The following is a 23,771-nucleotide window of genomic DNA, read 5'->3' as shown; positions in this document are numbered from 1 at the left end:
GAGTTGGAAAGAAAGAGCGAGCGTATAGTAAAGGGGGTTGGGTGCACTTCCCTACAATCCTGAAAAGCAAAGCGTGCCTGCGTGTACAGCTGCAAACGCACACCTCTACATGCCCGCGGGCCCCATGTTCCACTCGCTCGCTCGCTGAGCCCTGCGTTTTCATACAGCTGCCCTCAACAGCACGCTGTAAACAGGAAACAGGTGTGGAAGTGGGTGTCCGCTCAATGATAAATGCCAGTGTCAGTCAGCAGGAGGGAGTGAGAGGGAGAGGAAGGAGGAGTGGCAGAACAGAAAAGGAGAGGTAATGGTGGATGAAGTTGTTGGGACGCTCCTGGTATGTGCCTTTTTACGAGCCTCTGTCCTGTATCAGCCTGTGTTGGAGGGAACACTGTCGTTTCTGCCCTCTCCCAGAATTGGACGCCCTCCCATCTTCCTCCCCTGACCGGAGCCATAACGGGAAAACGCCACCGGCCGTTTCACTGCTGCTCTGGGACACCGAGCGCTCAGGTTTGAAGGGCGTCATTCAGGTCACTGATTCAAACAGAGGCCTTCCACTGGAGCTATTAATTTGCGCTCTTTCACAATTATTTCTCTTTTTTCGCATTATAACTCATCTTTTCAGAACTTCATTTTCTATTTTGTACCATTTTTCAACTCATCATGAATCTCTCTCCAAAAATATTAGGCATTGATGTACCTGGTACTTTGGGCAACTCGTGGGGGATGAGGATAGGAAGCTTGTCCTCAGTTCTTGCAGGGACATCCAGAGGGGGGTTTAATTTCTGCGGCTCGTTGGAGGAAATGGACAGCGTGGTGAAGGTACTGATGAGCAGGATACCGAGACCGACCCACAGAACCAGCTAAAACAGAAAGAGAGGAATGAAGAGAGAAAAGAGAGTTAGTGTATATGGTCATCTGAAATACTTCAGTAAAAGATCAATGGTGTGATTCAGATTTGCCTTCTTTTTTATTTCAGGCTCTATTAAATGCACTCAAAAATATAATAAAAATACAATTTATACAGACAAGGACTTAAACACACCATGTCGTTGATGAATATTTTTTTCAATTTCTGCATTAAAATTCATTTTGAAATAACTCCTTAGATCATAATGCAAAACGTTGCTATGTGGATAAAAAAACAAAGCTGGAAATTATCATCACAGTTTTAGAAAGTTTTTATACAGTGCCCTCCACAATTATTGAACCCCCTGGTAAATATGATCAAAATTGGCTGTAAAAAATAAATCTGCATCGATTATCCTTGTGATCTTTCATTCAAAAAATGTGCAAAATTCTAACCTTTCATTGAAGTAAAAGAATTGAAAGTGGGGGGAAATCACATTATGAAATAAATGTTTTTCTCCAAAACATGTTGGCCACAATTATTGAAACCCCTAGAATTTTTTACGAGTAAAATATCTCTGAAGTATATTCCCATTAATATTTACCTTTTTTAGTACACCAGGGTGACTAGGAACATGAAACTGTCCAGCTATGACTTCGTGTTTCACAGGAGTTTAAATATGAGGAAACACAAAGGCCAAATTCCCTTAATCATCCATCACAATGAGTAAAACCACAGAATACAGTTCTGATGCGTAGCAAAAGATTGTTGAGCATCACAAACTAGAAAGTGGCTGTAAGACAATAGCTAAAGAATTGAAAATCCCCATTTTGACCATCAGGGCAATAATTAAGAAGTTATAACCAACTAAAGATGTTATGAATCTGCCAGGAAAAGGACGTGTGTCTATACTGTCTTAATGCACGGCGAGTATGAAAGTTTGAGTGGCCAAAGACTCTCCAAGGATCACAGATGGAGAATTGCAGAGATTAGTTGAGTCTTAGGGTCAGAAAGCCTAAAAAAAAAATTATCAAACAACCCCTACATCCCCACATGTTGTTTGGGAGGGTTTAAAAAAAAAACCTCCTCGCTCATCCAAAAACAAATTCCAGCAAATTTAATTGTCAGACACGACTGGATCTTCAAACAACACAGGGTTCTGTGGTCAGATGAGACTAAAACAGAGCTTTTTGGCAGCAAACACACTAGATGGGTTTGGTGAACACAAGGATAAAAAGTACCCCATGTGTACAATTTAATATACCATTGGATCTTTAATGTTGTGGGCATATTTTTCTGCTGGAGGTCCTGGACTTCTTGTTCAGATACATGGCATTGTGGATTCTATCAAATATCAACAGATAAAAAATCAAAACCTGACGCCTTCTGCTAGAAATCTTATAATGGGCCGTGGTTGGATCTTCCATCAGGACAACGATCCAAAACAAACATCAAAATCAAAACAAAAATTTGTTGTGGAGCACAAAATGAAGCTTCTGCCATGACCGTCTCAGTCCCCTGACCTGATGAGTGGGCTGAACTGAAGAGAAGAAGCACCAACATGGATCTGGGAATCTGAAGGATCTGGAGAGATTCTGTGTGGAGGAATGGTCTCTGATCTCTTGTCAGTTATTCTCCAAACTCATCAGGCATTATAGGAGAAGACTCAGAGCTGTTATCTTGGCAAAAGGAGATTGCAAAAAGTATTTAATAAAAGGGTTTCAATAATTGTGGCCAACGTGTTTTGGAGAAAAACATTTATTTCATAATGTGATTTTCCCCCCACTTTCAATTCTTTTACTTCAATGAAAGGTTAGAATTTTGCACATTTTTTGAATGAAAGATCACAAGGATAATCGATGCAGATTTATTTTTTACAGCCCATTTTGATCATATTTACCAGGGGGTTCAATAATTGTGGAGGGCACTGTATATATTAAAAATATTGAAAAAATATGTTTACTTTGAGAACTAACGAATATAATTAAGACATGTACACTAACAGGTATTCAGTGTATTAGGAAATGGTTTTACTTAATGATTACCCCGCTAACAAAACTACAAAAATAACTTTCAAAGATAAAAACTGGTAAATGAAATGAAATGGTAATAAGTGTTTTTTTCTTCTTTAGAAGATATCGTGTTTTTTTTTTTGCAAATTCAAATTTGCTAGATTTAGAAAAAGTATGGATGGAGTTATTATCCTCGCCTATTCAGAGTTGGCCAGAAATTTCGAAAATTGGTGCGTTGGCTGACCAGAATGTTTGCGGATTGTGGGTTTTTGATCCACATCTTTCATCTCTGGAATGTGAGTCCTCATGTTTGTAGTGTACCTAACATACTTCACTTTGACTTTACACAGCTTGCGTTTTGCATACACCTTGTCAAGCTTCCCCTAGAGATGATAAAATCAAAAGTTTGTTCAAGTGCTTGACCTCACTGAAAATGGGAAGGATGTATTCATTTTCCCCCCTCCTTTGCTCAAGGATACTCCACTTCTGCTGCACTTCCTGCTCATGGCGTGAGGTGTGTGCTCTCTAAACTGTCCCAGTACAGCACCGCTCTGCTCAATACACAAAGCTGGCAAGGGTATCGTTGGCATCCGATCTACAATAATGTCCTACAGTCATTAATGGTGCCCCAAACGCTGATGAAATCTATTAAAGCAGGCCCTTCCCAGTTTCACTGCCCCTGATCTGTGGGTATTCTTTGTGCAGCAGTGGACCTGGACATGTCAGGCTGCTTGGCATGAGACATGGAAGACTGGCATTATACACTCACGCCAACACAAACATCTGCTGCACTCATTATGACAAGAAGCTCTTTTGGAATGATCCTCGCCCCAATATCAGAAACACCACCCATTTGGGTGGACTCCAGTGTTTGGGAAGCGACCCTGGTGGCAAACACTCATGGGCATGGAAGTGTGGCACGGTTGGCACTAAAGAACAATGAACATCAGTATGTTGGGCTGCTCGCAAACCACACAATGCAAGAGAGGTGAGGGAGACATCAGCATTGTGGTTACACATCATCTAAGATGAGACCTCAGTTGTTTTCACTCTATTGTGAGAGCAAAGGCATCTGTAATTTGGGCGAGAGACGGTGGGGGCACAGCTCGAGGCACAGAGCCAGACAGTGCCAGCACACACACTGTGGGAGTGACTCCACACAGCAAGTCAATGCACTTGCAGGATATCAAAATTAATGACAAACTCCATTACAAAGAGAAGAACAGCTGCCTTTTCTTCCTCACACACAATCCCAGTGCATTCCTATTTCAGCTCACGTCAGACTTCACACAGACAAAAATTTGATGTCTGTAAGATTTGTTTATGTTTTCGAAAGATTCGCATTTATTTGATTAAAAAATATAGTAAAAACAATACTATTGTGAACTATTAATAGGAATTTAAAATAACTGTTTCATATTTTAATATATATATATATCATATGGGTAAAAAATGAACCGTCGGGTGTGCCGTACCTGTGCAGTCCAGGCGTTCTTCATGATCTTCTTGTAGATGAGAGCTGGGCAGATGAAGCAGATCAGACTGCCCATGGTGGCTCCAGTCAGACCCAGGATGGTTTCCACTATGGCACACAGACACATACATACATTTATTTTATAATATCATTCTGTAATCACAAAAATGTGAGTGCACTACTAATTAAGAATAAAAAAAAACAAAATCAAAAAAAAAAAACATTCACACTATATAACCAATATTGTAATTTGGTATTAATTTAATAATTTGGCTCTAAAATATGATTGGCCAAGACATATTTGAAGCTGTAAAATCGCCCATGCACACATCACTTGCATTCTATATTACAAAAACAAAAAAAACAACCAACGGTAATGATAATGACCTATATTATTTGGAAGAATTTATTTGTGTAAGTATTTTGCAATTAAGAATAGTAATTATTTATTGGACATTAGTGTCTTTTTAGAAAATATGTCAAATATTAGTTCACTTTTCTACTTTGTATTGCTCATTACATTTTCTATAAACTTTCAAATGTTACAAATGGCGTCTAGAATTTCTGGTGGTGTAAAAAAAAAAGAAAAAAAAAAGTGTTTTTACAACAATACAATTTTTCTTTACATCTTGAAGACATGTACAGTAAGTGTACATGTTAATCATTTTATTCAAACAAATTTTCCAAGAATACTTTTTTAAGATACAAGTATTTTTTAAAAACTAGATAAATACACTACCATTCAAAAGATTGAGGTCTCTTATGCTCACCAAGATTTGATAAGAAATATACAGTAAAAACACTAATATTGTGAAATATTACTACAACATAAAATATCTGTTTTTATTTTAATATACTTTCAAATGTAATTTATTCTTGTGATGGCAAAGCTGAATTTTTAGCATCACATGATCCTTCAGAAATCATTCTAATATGCAGATTTGGTGCTCAAGAAACAGTTCTTATTATCATTGTTGAAAACAGTTATGCTGCTGAATATTTTTGTATTACACATTGTCTTTCGGGATTCTTTGATGAATCTAAAGTTCAAAAGAACAGCATTTATTCAAAATATTAATCTTTTGTAACATTATAAATGCCTTTACAGAAATTTTGGATTAATTTAATGCATCCTTGCTGCATGAAAGTATTAATTTCTTTAAAAAAAATCTTACTGACCCAAACTTTTGAATAGTAGTGTAAATATAAAACCTATATCATATTTCTGAAGACAGTCTCAACTAACTTAACATAAAAAGGTAATATTATCTGATTTTTGTTTAATATTATCTGACATTCAAACTTACTGACCTTGACACACAATGTAAGTGATATAACACCACCCTTTAACAGTTGTATAAATCACTGTAATGTGCATCCTTAGATGGCGAACTGCTTTAGTATATAAACCAAAATACAACAGCAAGCTGATCTAACTCAGGGTAAAAATCCATTCCAACCTGCACTATATTCAGACCCACCAGTTTAAAGCGGGAAAAAAATGGCACAGGCAATCTACACCATCTCATCTCCTGAATCACCACATCCATCCTCCATCAGTCTTTCTCCCCTGACCTTTCCATCACACACTCCCCCCTCATCCCTCTATCTGCCTCCTACCATCCTTCCTCTATGTTGCCCTTGTGTTGCAAGGCTGGGCAGTGGGCCCAGGGGGAATTTTTCATCCTGAGAGCAGCCATATTGTTTTACTCAAATTTATGCCCTGCAATGTCTGCTTCCCTATGGTTGGATTTGTGGCCATGAGGACACGCCGGTGGCCAGCGGAGCCGTCATGGAGGACAGAGCTATGCCTCTCCCCCATTCAATCGTCTCTGCGAGTCTCACCTTCCCCTCTCTATTAGTCTAATTGGGCCCACTGAGCCAAATGGAGCCCACGCCAGCGACAGCCAATCTCCATGAAGAATGAATAAAACATGGCCCACCCCACCATCGCCTAAAACACACATCTTTATCATCCTCTTCCACTGATAATGAATGGACGGTACAGAGAGGAAGGATAAGGAGTGATTGACGGAGAGATACTTTAAAAGGGAAGATGAAGTGGGGTGTGATGTCATGACGGTATTAGAGAGAGTGAAACTTGAGAAACGCGAGCACACACAGACTTACCATTAGGAATGAGGATGCCGCCCAACATGGTGCCAAAAACAATGCAAAGAGTGATGCTCTTGAAACGAAGGGGTGGCATATACCCGCCTGCGGCGAAGGTGCCATCCTTTTGCTGAAAAACAGAGACAAACAGATCACCTTCACAAAGCTGTTACTAGATTCCAGACATGCATGTAGTTCTCCAAGCCTCTGTTATGGTTGAACAAGTAAAATGCATGTAAGGATATTGGGTTTGGCATGCAAGCTTCATAAACCCCCCTCTGCTCAGTTGTCAAAATGCCAGATTTAACGACGGCATAAAACCCTTCACCCGACTGCGAATCCAGCCGTGATTTGAGCTGATTCAGCGTGGCTGCGATGGTGAGACAGCAAACTGAAATCTTGGCTGCTTTATGGAGGAGATCTGGACCTGTTCTCATCAATCCAGACCCTTTTATTTCCTCTTGAATCTCTGTCTGCTGTCCGTGGAGGCTGGATCACTGGTGTCTGGGTAGTGGAAGGAGACTCAAGGAATCTCAAGGGATCCATACCGAGGGACAGAGCATGCAAATGCATGCTGACTGAGACCAGACTTGGGGTCTGACATCAGCCCTGTGTAAATCTGTTAGACTCAATGAAGTCTTTATGGAGTCCATTAAATTTAGCAAAATACTTCTGCAGCTGGTGCAGTTTATGTGCATCAGTAAGGAGGAGACACCTGAGTTTGTCCAGACGGTGCAAGGTAAATGATTTTAAATGTGGGCCAAGAATTTTGGCATTTAAAAAAAAGGGCGTACATATTGAGGGTTAATTTGGTGTGGATAAAATGGGATGTCTTTGTTGATACGTCAAACCAGTCACAATACACATCACTTTTAACAGTTCTTTCTAGGTCAAAACAAATTTGCACAGTTCAGTTTCACAAAAGTAAATGACAAATGCAATAAAAACAGAAATCAAAACCGAAAGCAAGCAAACAATGAAGTGCTGGGGCTAGAAAAGTGGTCATCAAACTGGGGTCTGGGTAGGGTTGGGTATCATTTGAATTTTAACGATTCCGATTCCAATTCCGCTTATTGATTCCGATTTTTATCGATTCCTATTAATTTAGATTCCAATAAGGTAAAAAAGTCTTATTGCACAACATTTTATTGTAGCTGAATACCATGAATAAAAATCAACAGGCTAAAGAACACTTACAACAAGAATAACATAGCATAAAAAAAAAAAATAGCCTAACTAAAATAAATTTCAAGCATTATTAAAAACAAGTAAACAAATAAACAAATTAGCAAAATAAACACAACTGAACAAAGATCCGATTGAAAACAGTGTTTTAAGATGTTAATTTACAGAAACTATGAAATCAAATGTAAAATAACATTGCATTTTATAAAAAAAATATACATTACAAATATAGTTTAAAAAGTTATTGTCAAGAATAGTAAGTGAATTTTCTCATTGTCTTTAGTTTGATTAACAGCAGGAATATTAGGCTTCTGTCACTTTAAGAGCTGTACGGATCTATACTGTTATGCATTTTCTTCGTCAACAGGTTACGTTCACGGCGATATTTTGAGTGTATTTGTCCATTGAAGTGCAAAAAGATGCGGTAGAGAACTCAGTTCAGTATCGTGCACTATACAGTCTTCTTGCGCTTGGATGGTTTAAAATCACATTAAAATCACTTTTTGTGTGCGCACACTTTGGATGAGTATGCAGCACAGAAAAAAGCATGCAGGAATTTAAATATTAATTTCATAATAAGTATCCGATTCCAGAATTGGAATCAATTTCAATTCCCAACCCTAGGTCTGGGCAGGGTTATTATCATCAACTAAAACTAACAAAAATCATTTCTGTTAAATGAAATTAAGCTTAGATAAAATATAAATATTAGTTGAAAAACTTAAACTAAACGAAAATGAGAAATGTTGCCTTGGCAATAAACTGAAGTTGAAGCACTAAAATGATAAATAAATAAAAACTAAACTACAACTGAAATAAAAATAAATTAAACCCAAATAGTAATATTTAAATGAATGAATGAATGAATGAATGAATGAATGAATGAGTTGTGTGTGTGTGTGTGTGTGTGTGTGTGTGTGTGTGTGTGTGTGTGTGTGTGTGTGTGTGTGTGTGTGTGTGTGTGTGTGTGTGTGTGTGTGTGTGTGTGTGTGTGTGTGTGTGTGTGTGTGTGTGTATATATATATATAAATATATATATAAAACTATGAAACGAAATTACTAAAACATTTAACTAAAATTAACATGACAGGTTTTATTTTTATATTTTTAGTAAAACTATAATAAAACTAAAGTAAAAACTAAAATCTGCAAGTTTAGTGAGAAATATTGTGTAAAAATGATTTATAAATAAATTAAATAATAAACAAACAAACAAACAAATAAATCAATAAATAAACGTAATTAATTGAAATAATAAACCAAATTTTACAAAATAGAAAATACAAAACACGTTATATTTTACAGTATAAATGGTTTTTTTAAATAATTTTTTGTTTTTTTATTCATGAAAGTAAATTGCTGTCTTTATGTTTTAGGAAAGTGGTCGGTCACAAGGGAAACATAATATTAAGGGGGTTCATGGCACAACTCTCTTTGTAAGACTGTTACCTGCTGCTCGAATAGCATTGTGTTGATGGCCTGTCTGCAGGGCAGGATCATCATGGGGAAGCCCACAGCCACAGACATCATAAAGCCCACACGGATCATCTCCGTCACCAGGTTAGATGGAAAGTTCATCAGTACGTTCCCAGCAATGTTATCCGTGAAGCTCACATACCCGAAGAACCCCACCTGGAGGAACGCGGTACGAAGTACAGTTAATCATCTGAGACTTACGAAAGACAAATCTGCATAACAGACAGAACAAAAAATATGAAACAGCATTCAGTAGTGATCCATTTTCGATTCAAACTAAAAATTAGGCAAAAATTAATGTAGTGTAGGACTCTGTTTTGTTCATCAGGATTTGATTGGAGAGGCTGAGAAAGTCATTATATTATTTTATATTAAAATCATCTAAAAACATTTTTGCTAATGTACTTTTGTGCATCATGTGTGATAAATTATTTTGTGATATATTAATGATCATTTTGGCACAGTCCTAGTTTCACTGCAGTTTTTCAATTTAAAAAGATGGATACTCAATACTGAAGTAATGTTTGTTTGGAGGCAAGCAAGGAGAAGAATTCTGTTACATTGACTTTCCACTTCAGTATGTGAAGTGTAAAATTTCATATGGGGGTCACTTGATCCTGCTTGAAATGATCAGGACTAAAACTTCTTATGGCATTATACAGAAGCGGCCTAACAGAGATCCATGTCTCTTTGATGACCTCACAACCCCTCCTGACTGTGCAATGATATTGTTTTTATGCGATGAAAAATAGCGAGCTGCTTTTCAAAGGTCTTTAAAGCCTATCGGCCCCCTGAAGGCCCTCTCTACAGAGAAACAAAGCAGTGCTTTCCCTCCTTTCCCGACCTTGCTGGCCTTGATCTATCCGCAGAGGAAAAGGTTCCCTTAAGTAGCAACACCAGGCAGAAGTCCTTGAGCCTGCCACAAAACTCCCTCTCTATTCTATTCTATTCTATTCTACAAACCCTCCCCTGAATCAATTCAGCTTTTGTTCAAAGAGAAAAAAGCAAAAAGATGATGAAATATAAAAGCAGAATACAAAGAACACAGTAAAAAAAAAAAAAAATCACGAGCAATATTATCTCTCAAGGTAACGTTTATACTTTAGCTTTCAGAGAAGAGAATGGGGACCAGAAACATTCTGACGATGTCTTAAAACACATTCCACACAAAGTGTCCCTGAAAATATTTATGAAGGAATAAAAGAGACAAGGCATTTGATGTTGATGGAGCGTGTCAGTGTATGTGGGTTATAGAGGAACGTGCCAGTGGGTCTGACCCCATCGTCTGAGTTCTTTCTCTTCCTCTAAGCTCCAAATGGGAATTGGAAGGATTTTCCAGGGTATCAGCGTGAACCCAAAACCCACAAAAGGGGAAGGGCAATCACCTGTAGGGGACGGATATGGATCTAAAAGCAAGAACGTGAGACGACAGCAACTCTACCATTCTTGAATACTCATTTCTTTCCCGTGTCTGAGGCCACAGGTTCCCAGGAGCCAATAAGGACAGAGCAGCAACAGTGTTATAAGTTTTATATAAATGCTACAGTTTGTATAAACACAAATGCATGTTATACACTACTGTTCAAATGTTTGGGGTCAGTAAGATTTTATGTTTTTGAAAGCATATCTGTTATGCTCACCAAGGCTGCATTTATTTGATCAAAAACACAATAAAACAGTAATATTATGAAATATTACAAATTTTCTATTTTAATATATTTTTAGTCTCATATTCATACGGAAATCATTCTAATATGCTGATTTGCTGCTTAAGGAACATTTCATATAAATATCAATGTAGAAACAGTGGTGCTGCTTAATAGTTTTGTGGAAAACATGATATATTTTGTCAGGATTTAATGAATAGAAAGTTCCAAATAACAGTATTTGTTTGAAACAGAAATCTTCTGTAACATTATAAATGTCTTTACTGTCACTTTTGATCAATTTAATGTATCCTTACTGAATAAAAGCTGTTACTAATCGATCAAATGACTGAAAAACATATGACACGACTATCCGATGTGTATGATGTTTTACTGATTCCTAATATTATTTATGAAATAAGATTATAATAAGTATGAAATAGAGCACTTCACATTTGTCAGAAAATCAATAAGCTGTTTAGTTAATCACTCCAGAAAAGGTTAAAACAGAACAAAAAGGCTAAAATACAAAAACAAAATGGTTATTGTTTTGGCCTCAACAAGCAGCAGAGTATCAGTTATCAGCTGATGAAGTGTCTCACACACTTACTGTGATGTAGAAGGTGGTGACCACGTTGAGGGAAGAGGTGAATATTGTGCTCATTCTCTTCACCGAGGGCTCATCCAGGCTGTCATAAGTGGGTAATACTTGCCTATGGAAGAAAAAACATTTTTATATACATCAGGCTCAAGATGCATACGTTGAAGTGGGTCAATACAAGGTAAGACTATGACATACTGTTGATTACCACAGACAAAAATTCACTTGGAAATCATATTTATCATAACGTTTATATTAGCTCTTTCCCAAATGTCCGTTATTTGAACTGTAAAGCATCTAAATCATTATTTAACAGTGTTCTAGGTGGAAGAACATTTGGTTGTGCATAACTGATGTGATTTTTATTTTTTTTTGCCCATTTCTTGTGTCTTTGCACAATGTTACGGGGTCTACCAATTTTATATGGACTGACTTTTTTATGTTTTTACAAACTGAGGGACACCATGTGGTAATCGACAGCACGTCACTGATAAATTCTTGCATCAAACCCAAAGCATTCCTTTAAATAAATTTAAAAAATCACAAAACTAAAGGACACATTATTATAACAGATGCACAATTTTTGCAATGTCAGATTTATAGTAACGTTATGACAAAATATAACATTATGTGAAATCACATAAATGCTTATTTATGGGTTAACTCAAACTGACCAGTCACAGTATAATCATCATTATTTAGCATAAGGACATACTGAACTGTGCATTTGAGCTCTAGAGACATAAACATGCAAGAGAGCAAGAGAAGCAGGAATTTAATATAGAAAGGCCATCACTCATTTCAGACATACAAAAGACAAAATGGAGGGAGGGTGGGAAGGAGGGAGAGCCGAACTGGATGAAACGAGCACTGATAAAGGGTTCAGTATCACAGAGAAACAAAAAACAGCTACAAAAAGAGCAGGGAAAAAAATCTATGTCTGTCATCAGGACAACTAATAAAACCAGATGCCAGCAAAACATTAAATGGGGAATTTACAACGGCTATATATTATCGACAAGTGCTAGTCAGACTTTAGCATGTTATAAAATTTCCTGGCAGTATGGGCTTTTGTTCGGGCTCTCTTGCTCTCAGCCCACTCACAGCTCTTGTAGACACAGTCGGAGCCCATTCCTGCTTTTATTGGGATATACAGTACCACGTTCTGGGCTTTTTAAGCCAACGCCTGATCTCACACCAAAGACCAGTCTGTCTCATAGCAGGAACCCACTTCCAATAAAAACCAGAGAAGGAGGAGAGAGAGACATCTATGTAGACTTACACATTTTATGTGTATTATTTTTCACGTGTTCATTACAGTATTTGCAACACAGCACTGTAATGATATTGCTCAAACGTTCATTTTCCATTCAAAGTCCATTTGAAATTTGAAAATGTCCCATTGGCTTGGCCTAACATTCAAGTTTTTTCTTGATAGGAGAAATTAATACTTTTATTCAACAAGGATGCATTAAATTGATCAAAAGTGACAGTAAAGACATTTATAAATGTTATAAAAGATTTCTATTTAAAATAAATGCTGTTTTTGTTTTACTTTCTATTCATCAGTGAATCCTAAAATATTAAGCAGCACAACTGTTTTCAACATTGATAATAATAATGATGTTTCTCCAGCACTAAATCAGTATTACAATGATTTCTTAAGGATCATGTGACACTTAAGACTAAGGTAATTCAGCTTTGCCATCACAATAATAATTACATTTTAAAATATATTAAAATATAAAACAGTTTTTAATTATTTATTGCATTTTTGATCAAATAAATGCAGGCTTGGTGAGCATAAGATAATTATTTCAAAAACATTTCAAATCTTACTGACCCCAAACTTTTGAAAATGAATAGATGTTGTCTTGTCATTGTAAAATTTGCATACTGTATAGTATAAATGTTAACAAACGTCTCCAGAAATACAAAAAATGTGATCTGAATGAGGCATAATTGAGGATTTGTATTTTAAGGCCAGTAAATGCTACCTTTGTTTCTCCTAGGAAATACTTATTAACTGACACCATTTAGAAGCCAATGGTTGATTCTCATATACTACAAACCAGTCAACATATTGAGTCTCATGGCAACGAGATGTGCAACACGTGATGCGCAATTTACCCAGAACCCAAATCTAAAATTTGACTTCATTTAAATAAAATGCAAGCCCTGTTTTTTTCCTTCAGGAAATGCAAATATGTGACCCTGCACCACAAAACCAGTCACATGGGTCAATTTGATGAAATTGAGATTTATGCATCACCTGAATAAATAAGATTTCCATTGGTGTATGGTGTGTTAGGATAGGACAATATTTGGCCAAGATACAACTATTTGAAAATCTGGAATCTGAGGGTGCAAAAAAATAAATAAAAAAAAATAAAAAAAATAAAAATCGCCTTTAAAGTTTTTCATTTATGTTTGCGATTGTGCTGCATCCACTCACAAAAATAAATGTTTTATATATTTATGGTAGGACATTTACAAAATATCTTCATGGAACATGATCTTTACTTAATATCCTAATGATTTTTGGCATAAAAGAAAAATCCATATTTTTGACCCATAAAGCTATTGCCACAAATATACCCGTGCGACTTGTGACTGGTTTTGTGATCCAGGGTCACATAATTTCCTTCAGTGTAAGTTTATCTTTCAAGTCCTTCCAAATGCTTTTTCCCCAATATCTTTCATGTTGCCAATATAGTTCAAATTGAATTGAGAGAGAGAAATAAAATGGGAGCATATGTTAGTAGCATGGCCAGTCAAATGCTTTTACAACCATGACATGGACACAAACTGGAATTCAGACACATAACTATAGAATTATATAGATTTGTAGAATTCAGTGTCATAAGACAGAGAGAAAAGACCCCAGAAAAGCCATTCCTGATGAAATTTCAGTGTGCGTAAAGGGGGAAGATCGGTGATGCTACAGTCCCACTGCAATTTCTCTACACCTCTACCAAGTGTTGACACAGTAATTATTTTGTAATACTACTAAAATGATTCCGTCATAACACCTAAAGCCGTGAATCTGTGACTTGATGCTGTGTAAGCTGACATGACAATTTTACGATAGGAATAACACTATTATGGTGTTTACACATTACAGAGGTATTTACACATTAAGCAGGAGCCGTATAAGGGCACCAGTGGACCCAGAATGCTGCTCTTCAATAAACAGTTTCTGTTCTCGAAGTAAAAAGAGCAAACAAGTCAACTTTTCTCTAATGAATCAATTTGGCATCAAACAGAGCTTGTGCTAAATGTACTAAATTAATAAATGTAAATAGATGGATAAACGTAGGCGATGACAGGAACTGTTTGTGGTCGGATCAGGGGTCATGTAGCATCGTCTCGCTCTTCTAATGATCCGGTGTAAGTGGCATTGTATGTCAATGCTGGCCAAGAAGTCACAGCCAAATATCACTCATCACCCTTCAGAGAAAGTGTGTGTGTGTGTGTGTGTGTGTGTGTGTGTGTGTGTGTGTGTGTGTGTGTGTGTGTGTGTGTGTGTGTGTGTGTGTATGTAAAGGAGAGTTACAGTCAGCCTCAAGAACCACATTACCTCATCCACACCAGAATCCAACACTGACACCTCCTCCACCCCAACACCCTCACTCTCAAACACACACACACACACACACACACACACACACACACACACACACACACACACACACACACACACACACACACACACACACACACACACACACACATTTATGCTGGCATCCGCACACTTAGACACCTCAATTCTATTCACTTCCAAACACATAAAAACCAAGACACACACAAACATGCACCATGTTAAAGATAACAGAAGGAACCTTATATGTATAGGCCTATATGTATGTGTGATATGTATTTCTATAAAGTTACTTTTTTTTTCACGAATTTTATCAATTTTATCTAAAAAACATTTACAAATCTTGCAGAACCCAAACTTTTGAACAGTAATGTTTAAATATAAACATGTATACAAAGGAAAATTATTACATTAATGTAGTTTTTTTTTTTTTAAACATCCCTGGATGTTGATAGTTTAATTGTTTAAAAAAACATCCATTTGACAGACAATATTAGACAGGTCAAAACTATGATAACCATAGGTGTATTGTAGATATTTTATTTAATATAATGTGGATATAGAAAAACTACAGTAAGAATGTATAAAACACAATAAAAAAGAGAAAAAAGGAGCAGAAGGAACTGGGAGTGGAAGATGAATGGACATGGCGTGGTGAATGGCGTTAATGTTGTGAAACATTAGAAACAGAAAGGAGTGTGTAAATGACGCTCCCTGCCCAAGCTTGAGAATACCTGATCAGGTAAACACTGAGATTACCAACCCCCCCTTCATGGTTAGTATATTTGAGCTAGCGGAAAGGAAAGAACAGAGACATGAAATTAGTTCAAGACAGAGAAAAAGAAAGTGAATTCTTATCGATGTGAATAAACACTGGACAAATGTCTCCCGGCAGAATCAAAGAGCTGTAACAATGTTAACTATGATCTCAACATTAGTTAATGGTGCTCCCACAACATATCAGAGTTTCATCATAATACAAACAAAGACTGTATCAGTGCACAGTGGTTGAATTCATCAGGAGAAGATTCGGTCACGGTGAGCTCCTTATGGAAGAACTATGAAAAAAAGCTGCAAAAACTCATCATTTATGCTTCTATCAAAATGCACTTGTAGTTCAACTGTATGCGGATCTGACAAGATGTCCACTGACAGAATAAATCAAGACGGCCTTGTGGGTCAATCTTTTATTGCAAAGAAAACCGAAGCTATTCAAACGTGTTAAAAAGGGAAAGAGGCCTTTTGTGGTAAGGAATAGTTCACTCACAACTGAAACGCATTCTGCCATTATTCACTCACTCGTTGGTCCAAACCTGTATGACTTTCTTTCCTTTTTTTTGTTTTCATTACGCACATGTGCGAAAGATTTAAAAGCTACAGCGGAAGCAAGACAAACAGTGAATAAAAAAATGAAATGTTGGTCTTTTCCTCCATGAAAGAAAGAATGTCATACAGATTTGGAACGACATGATGGCGAGTAAATCATGACAGATTTTTCATTTTTGAGTCAACTATGCCTTTAAGGAACAGAGTTAGTGTTAAGAATAAGGTAAAAACAGTACGCACAAGGCAACAAGTTAGGCATTCCACGCAGATTAGAGCCACAAAATATTGATATTTGTGTCAGATATCAGATATTTGATAAAGAATATAGTAATGCCAAGCTAATAAGCAGCTTTAAAGGTCCATTTTCTCAAAGCAAACACACTTGTGTTAGATGCATCGGCTCTTGAATGTTCTTTTGCACCATTAAAATGGAGCCTTAAATTAAGCCTAACTGGCGACAGAAAGGAGGGAAGAGGCAGTGCGAGGATTGGGGAGTACTTACGACTGACAGGCAAATGCCATGCCACAGATAGGGATGCAGCGAAAGACGCCGTCCCACCGAACGTAAATGACCTTGTTCAGCCACTGGCCAGTGAGGAGGCCGTGTTTGAAGGAGGAGAGCACCATCTGTGGTGGAGGGGAGAGCAGGAGGGTTACAGAACATCCCAGAAAGAAGGGAGGGGGGAGAAAGACGAGGAGGGCAGTGATGATGCTGTGATTAAACCCTTAGACTGACTACGAAGAGTGCATGGAGACACTGTAATCTGTTTAAAGAGATTTAAAGACTTCACCCTAAAATTAAAATTCTATCATCTTTTACTCACCCTCATGTCGTTCCAAACCAGTATGACGTTATTTTGGAAAACAAAATGAGGAATAATGGACTAGTCGCTCTTTTCAATGCAATTTGGCTATTTAATTTTAAAGCTTAAAAAAAAAAAAAGTGATTGATAACTATTTTTCAAGTCTTCTAAAATACACTACTCAAAAAGTCTACTCAAGGCTACATTTATTTGATAAAAAAAATACAGTAAAAGCAGCAATATTGTGAAATAGTATTGCAATTTGTTTTCTATTTTAATATATTTTAAAATGTAAATTATTCCTGTGATGGAAAAGCTGAATTTTTAGCAGCAATTACTCTGTTCATTCTAATATGCCTGATTTAGCTCTCAGGTAACATTTCATATTATTATCAAGAATGAAAACAGTTGGACCACTTCGTATTTTTGTGGAAACCGTGATACATTTTCATTCACAATAACATTTATTTGAAAAATTATTTTTAAAAAGGACTTTATTGTCACTTTTGGTCAATTTAATGCATCCTTGCTGAATAAAAGTATTAATTTCTTTTAAAAATATATCTTTCTGACCACAAACTGACTTCAGACTGCTTCTCACACAAAGCTATCACATGGGTTCAGAACAGCGCATTAGTTGTATGGACCACTTTTATGGTTTTTGCATCCTTTTAGAAGCTTGAAAACATCAAAACAGCATAGACTTTTTTCTTTTGTGTTTCATGGAAGAAAGAAAGTAATCAGGTTTAGAACAATAGTTCTGTCATGAGTAAATCATTACAGAATTTTCATTTTTGAGTTAGCTATTCTTTAAGGAGAGAAACAAATTAATTAATTTGCCAACTAAAGGGGCAACAAATTGTACTGATCAACTTCCACACATGATTTTCAATACGAGTTCATCTCTAAAGAACAGGAAAACTTTCTAGTTTCATGCAGAACAATCTTGAAGGATCAAATCTGATTGCTGCACACGTTTGCAGAAAACATTCACAGCAACTTTCAAAATCAAGAGCGCCAGCCCGTGTAACCATCAGAATCACCACCAATCCCAACCCTATCAGATCTGCTTACCCAGTCATAGGGTATAATTCTAGCGGGAAATATATCAGGGGACTCTGGGTATTACCAAAGAGTCAAGACAACTCTGACGACCCACGATTCATATGAATTCTGCCACGAACGCACTAACCTCACACACACACATACACAAAGACACACACAAAAATAGCCGAAACCAGACAGCGCCGACAAACAGAGTTTTGGATTGGATGAAGGTGGACAGAGGAGGAAGGGGTTTTTGGGTAATGTAGCTGAATCCATGGCAGTGGAGTGGTCCGTTCTCCGGGGCAGATTACTTACGGGTGGCAGCAGAAGGTGGTGGCGATAATTGGCAGACACTGTATGACACCCTTGAAGCGCCACAGATGTACTTGCTCCACCCAGGAGCCACTGATTATTCCGTAACGCAGAGACGACAACACTATCTATAGGCCGGTACATCAGATGGTCAGTCAGAAGTCAGCATCAGGAATGGGGGCGGGGCAGAGGTTGAGATGGGGGCAGAGGGAAGACATATAGATGGTTAAATGCTAGACTAATAAATTGGGCTGGGGTGGAAAAAAAAAAACACACCGTGGAGCTGGATAAAAGGTATATAAACTGTTAAGGTGATTACACTGTGATGCAATAGACAAAAAAACTCCAGGAACATCCATGTTTGCAATGTCAATGTTATAAAATATTCAGATTACATAAAGTTGGGTCAAAAATGTCTATATCAGGACCTTTAGTAACCTTTAGTGCTTCTATGTTGTGAGGAAAATGCCTTTTTGTCATTTTATTATTACAAATTATATTATCAACACAATTCAAGTGAAATCCTGCGTAAAACCTGAACTTCAAGCATTTTTTGCTTCAATTGAAGAAAGAACACCTGACCGTCTTTACAAAGAGGTTGATCAATGTCACATTTATCATCAATATTACATTTAATTACTGACCTAGAATGCAGAATCTTAAATATCTGTCTTATTAATTTTTAAGCTAATTTGTTTTACATTTCTCAAAATTCTAAAACGTACACGTACAGGTTAAATTACAGAATTTCAATATGATCTCAGCAATTATTCACTGTACATGACTCGAAAACTTTTTACATTGAATGTTCATTGAATTTGATTTAAAAACTGTTCTCCACCGCATTCAACATCTTTTCCTAATAGAGTTTTATAATGTTCTGTGACAGCTGTCTTTAGTTGTTTAAGAGCTTACGCTTCACTTTTAAGCTTCCAAAAATTCCACAGACATTGAAGTTCTGCTGCCATGGTGATGCATACTCACATTGTATTCACAAAAATCAGCCAATCGCCACATTAAACTTCTCAAAAGAAATAGGCCAATTTAATTTTAAAAAAAGCTATAAATGAATTTCACACATACTTAATACACTACATCATTGAAGTGACTGTCAAAAACATGTCCTTAAAACAACCACAATGAGCAGCTGTAATTTGAAGTGCTTACGGTTTACAAAACATTTTATATTATTTAATTAAATATTCAAAACGCTAAAAGATCAAATTACTCCTTTACTTCCTCTTATCAATGCCATATATATATGTATATATAGTAAACTGCCTACATCTGTATGAGGGTGTGCTGATGGGATCTGATATTACATTTTACAGGGTTGGAGTTTGGAACGGTGGAAAGGGGAACGACTCACCGTGAACATGAAGAGTGTGTAGAAGATCAGAGCCATGGCTGAGAACGACTGGATGGATGACATCATGTTTCTCTGCAAGCTGAGGGGTAGTACAACTAACAGCGAGACTGAGATCAGTAACACGATACGGAAGCTACGATTCACCTGAAAAAGGAAAAGGAAAAGCAGTTACTGGCAATATTCAGGGCAACAAAACTGGGAAAAAATTATATTATATATATATATATTTAAAAATATATATAAAATGTAATTACTAGTGGTCGACCAATATTATTTTTTTGATGACCAATGACGATATCTTAGAGAGCAGGGTGGCCGAAGGCCAATATAATAAGGTTGATAAGCTGATATATCATTTGACCACTAGTAAGATATATTCATGGCCAGTAATATTTCTCAATTCACCCGGTGCGATAAGGTGTGATAAAAAGTTCATTTTCACACAGAAACTGTGATCTAATCTACTCTAGAGTTATAAAAAGTCTATGAAGTGTTCTTTTTTTATTAGCTCAGCACTTTTTATAGATAGTGGCCTTTGAATTTATCATTACAGGAGGATTGTGAACAAGGGCAATGATCAGTTCTGTAAACTGCGTATCAACAATTAATTGATTTGGAAGAAAGGTGTTGGAGTAGCAACAGGAGTTTAACCAATTTTAGCCAGGTGACAACCTAAAAGTAGGAAGGTTACTTCTTACCTGCAGCCCAAGCAGCTGAGCAAAGAAGTTGGACCCCAGATCTGCGATGACGACATAGAAAGCAATGCATGTCCCCAGCATGAGTCCAATCATGCTGAAAAGAGAGAGAATGCAAGTAGAAAATACAAGCAATAAGACCTTACTTCATTCATGAGGTCGAAGCTGAAAAGGTTAAATCTCCACAAAAGCATCTTACCTCAATTCCACAAGTGCTTTGCCTGTTTTTCCATAAGCATGAAAAGCTGGGAAGGGAGAGATAGAGAAAAAAATGTTGAGTTGGCAAATTTCAACACCAAAACCAAAAAAGGAAGTTTCTTCCAAAAGTGTCTTTTATTATTATTTTTTGACAATAAAGGTTGTACATTTTGTCTTGAATAGCATTTTAATGTGACACTACTTATCACAAACACTGCTGTGGCAGGAGATCTTTCAATCTGCGTAACGATGAAGCTTTTGTGAAACTATATAAATTGAAAGGCCTATTTGTTTGATTCACTTGCATTGATAAAGTTAGATATTTTCTTTAAGCTGCCTTCTCAAACTTTGTATATGCATTTAATTTCATGATATTGTTTCATAATGATCTAATGAATCTTCAGCAAAGAAGTGAATTAAGTTAAATAAAAGCCTAAATTCAATCTGTTCATCATATAAAGCGATCGAGTGAGTCTCTTCAGAGTTTTACAATCTCTTCATGAACCTTTTGAAGCATCATAGTGCTAGTTGCATAACTGTTTATGGAGGGACAGAAAGGTCTTTTGTTTTCATCAAAAAGATCTTAATTTGTGTTCCGAAGATGAACAAAAATCTTACAGGTTTGGAACGACGTGAGGGTGAGTAATTAATGACAGAATTTTTGGATAAACTATCCCTTTAACTAAATTGAATGAATTATTCCACAGTAATCCACACGCAGGACCTTCTAAAACATTGTTATTTGGTAAATGATGGAAAATGAATGCGACCTCTGTGTGTTTGTTGCTTTTGTTCACTCTCACCTAGTCCAGCATAAGTCCTGCGTTTGGTGTTACTGGCTGAGTGGACTAGAAACATGCAGGACTGGTGGGTCATCCACGAACAGAAGAACAACAACAATGTGCCCAACACAATTCCACACTGCAGAGAGAAATCCAGAAATCCATATAATAGATGAACACAGATGTCCTACATGTTTAAAATCAAAGTCAAATGCTTACACTGATTCTTGTACTGATATAAACTAGTGTGGACAAACTAAAATTGCAGCTTATCAATTTCTGATTCGTTCAGCTTACAGATTATTAACCAGCAAAGTTGTGTGTAAACCACTGTAAGTGCATTTGGCAGACCTAATCATATGGAATCCTCCTATCAGCACACAAAACTGCACAGTACACTTTCCCACAACCCCTTTAACAATGTGCTTACCTGTCTGAAGCAGAAGGGCATCGTCAAGACACTCACACCCACAATGCTGTTTACAACGTTCATGATCAGACCCGAATTTGACGCAGTCATTTTGGCTCTCGGACAGCTGAGATCTCTAATGTCCAGACGGGTATGCGTGGCGCTTCTACACTGGCTTAAGGTTTAATTGAGATAAGTGGGTTGACACAGATGTCCTTTAACTGTTCGCTATGATGCTCTGTGGAGACACAGAAGAAAACAAAAAACATTCAGCTTTAATGAAATTGAGAGATTTTTGATTTTCTTGTTTATAGTGTTATGCTTTGTATATGAAGAGGAATATACAGGTTAATAAAAAATAGCAATTTATACATCATTTTTCAACAATTAAATTGCTTATTTATTCCTAATTAATTTTAATCCTGTATGACAGAAGAAGAATATGCAAACAGTTTCTTAAAAACAGTAATCAATGCAAATCAAAGCATAGGCTATATATATATATATATATATATATATATATATATATATATACACACACATATATAAAATCAATACAAATTCTATACTAATATACTATAATATATATAGTTTATACTAATAAACCACCTCCAAATAAACTCTGAAATATTGAAAGATGCTAAATTTATAAGAGATAGCCTTCCATGCTAAAGGAAGGCAGATCATCACAGAATGACCTGGAATAAAAAAAAAAATATTTTTCTATTGTTGGTCTACAGACAAGTTCAACTAACCTGATTCCTTGAAAACATTAACAATGGCATATATCTAATTGCTGCACTGATTACAAACAGCAAGTGTAGTTGTCAAATGTGTTTTTGGTTTGCTTGCCATATGGCAACAGTTGTGCTGTCAGAAGCACTTTGAGTACTTTTATACAACTCATAGAACATGTTGATTAGTCATTTTTGTATGAAGATTTTTTGTTGTTGGGGGGGGTCAGTTTACAATAAAATCACAAATGGCAGCATGTTTGCATAGAGTATAAACAGAAAATATGCAGTGTTTGCTTTTATCTTGAATCAATGGAGAAAATAAACACTTTAGTCTATCAGATTAATATTAAGAGTTCATGTGACAGTATAACACTTGAGTGAATACTATACAGTAACACATCAAGTAACGTTAACGTTAGTTGTTCTATACTATATATCTAATTTGCCAATTTAATATGCTATACATATTGCAACAATTAACATGTCTCATAACTAACCACATTGACAGTTCATAAACTTTCCCATTTTAGGAATGAAGATGCTATAAAAAAGCTTGTTTACATACCACGTCCACACTTTTCCCATCAGTCATTCATTTCTATGTCATCATCGGTTCATAACTGTTTTAAAACGATTATTAATAAACGTCCGGTGATGTTTATGCCGTCTGTATAAAGTTAAAGGAGTTTCAACAAATATTTAGAAAGATATTTCCCGAAATAGGCACAAAAAACCTTGTTTCCACAATCTGTAACCAGGAAGTACGCGCAGTGCTGCCAGTGTGGCGTTCTCAAAGACACTAGCGCGCCCCGTTGCCTCCAGTGGCCAGGAGTGGAATTACATGTTGCCTACAGCGTCACAGCATGTCACGGTTAGTCAGGTTCACTTTCATTTGACAAATATTGCTGAAATTGGAAGTTGACGGTTTGTTCGTTTTGTTTTCAAAGTAACCAACACCTGCAATATCTTTGAGTCCCGCAATGCTTTACTTTGACACACGTACGGTGTGGGTTTTATGCATGCAGAGATCACATCAATGGCTCTGTCTGTCAACAGCACCTACACAGACGAAACACGGTGTTGTTTCATTTGGACAGAGATTTGAGCAGGAAAGGGAAACAGGAACAAGGGATGTTGAT

The 23,771-nt window shown here is 36.6% G+C and overlaps 1 protein-coding gene across 5 annotated transcripts in view; it reads right to left on the bottom strand.

The window, feature by feature from the left end:
* Positions 1 to 23,424, bottom strand: part of slc38a10 (solute carrier family 38 member 10) — a 31,708-nt gene extending 8,284 nt beyond the window's left edge. For 3 of the 5 annotated variants that reach the window (XM_082153030.1, XM_082153033.1, XM_082153032.1), the window contains exons 1-12: positions 23,198 to 23,424; positions 21,917 to 22,133; positions 21,508 to 21,625; positions 20,706 to 20,751; positions 20,510 to 20,603; positions 19,812 to 19,955; positions 18,446 to 18,570; positions 11,363 to 11,465; positions 9,080 to 9,262; positions 6,464 to 6,575; positions 4,335 to 4,441; positions 698 to 860 (exon numbers count right to left, since the gene is read on the bottom strand). In XM_082153030.1, the coding sequence (XP_082009156.1) occupies positions 698 to 860; positions 4,335 to 4,441; positions 6,464 to 6,575; positions 9,080 to 9,262; positions 11,363 to 11,465; positions 18,446 to 18,570; positions 19,812 to 19,955; positions 20,510 to 20,603; positions 20,706 to 20,751; positions 21,508 to 21,625; positions 21,917 to 22,006 (1,285 nt within the window). In that variant the 5' untranslated portion in view covers positions 22,007 to 22,133; positions 23,198 to 23,424. Of the gene's footprint in view, positions 1 to 697; positions 861 to 4,334; positions 4,442 to 6,463; positions 6,576 to 9,079; positions 9,263 to 11,362; positions 11,466 to 16,782; positions 16,908 to 18,445; positions 19,758 to 19,811; positions 19,956 to 20,509; positions 20,604 to 20,705; positions 20,752 to 21,507; positions 21,626 to 21,916; positions 22,134 to 23,197 lie in introns of those variants that run through there. The other 2 variants (XM_082153031.1, XM_082153034.1) reach the window with 2 other exon arrangements.
* Between the last annotated feature and the right edge of the window lie 347 nt (positions 23,425 to 23,771).

Source organism: Leuciscus leuciscus (genome assembly GCF_965113295.1).
Source record: "Leuciscus leuciscus genome assembly, chromosome: 21".
Taxonomy (NCBI): domain Eukaryota; kingdom Metazoa; phylum Chordata; class Actinopteri; order Cypriniformes; family Leuciscidae; genus Leuciscus; species Leuciscus leuciscus.
The sequence above is the reverse complement of the archived record's forward strand: the minus strand, read 5'-3'. Positions and strand labels throughout refer to the sequence as shown.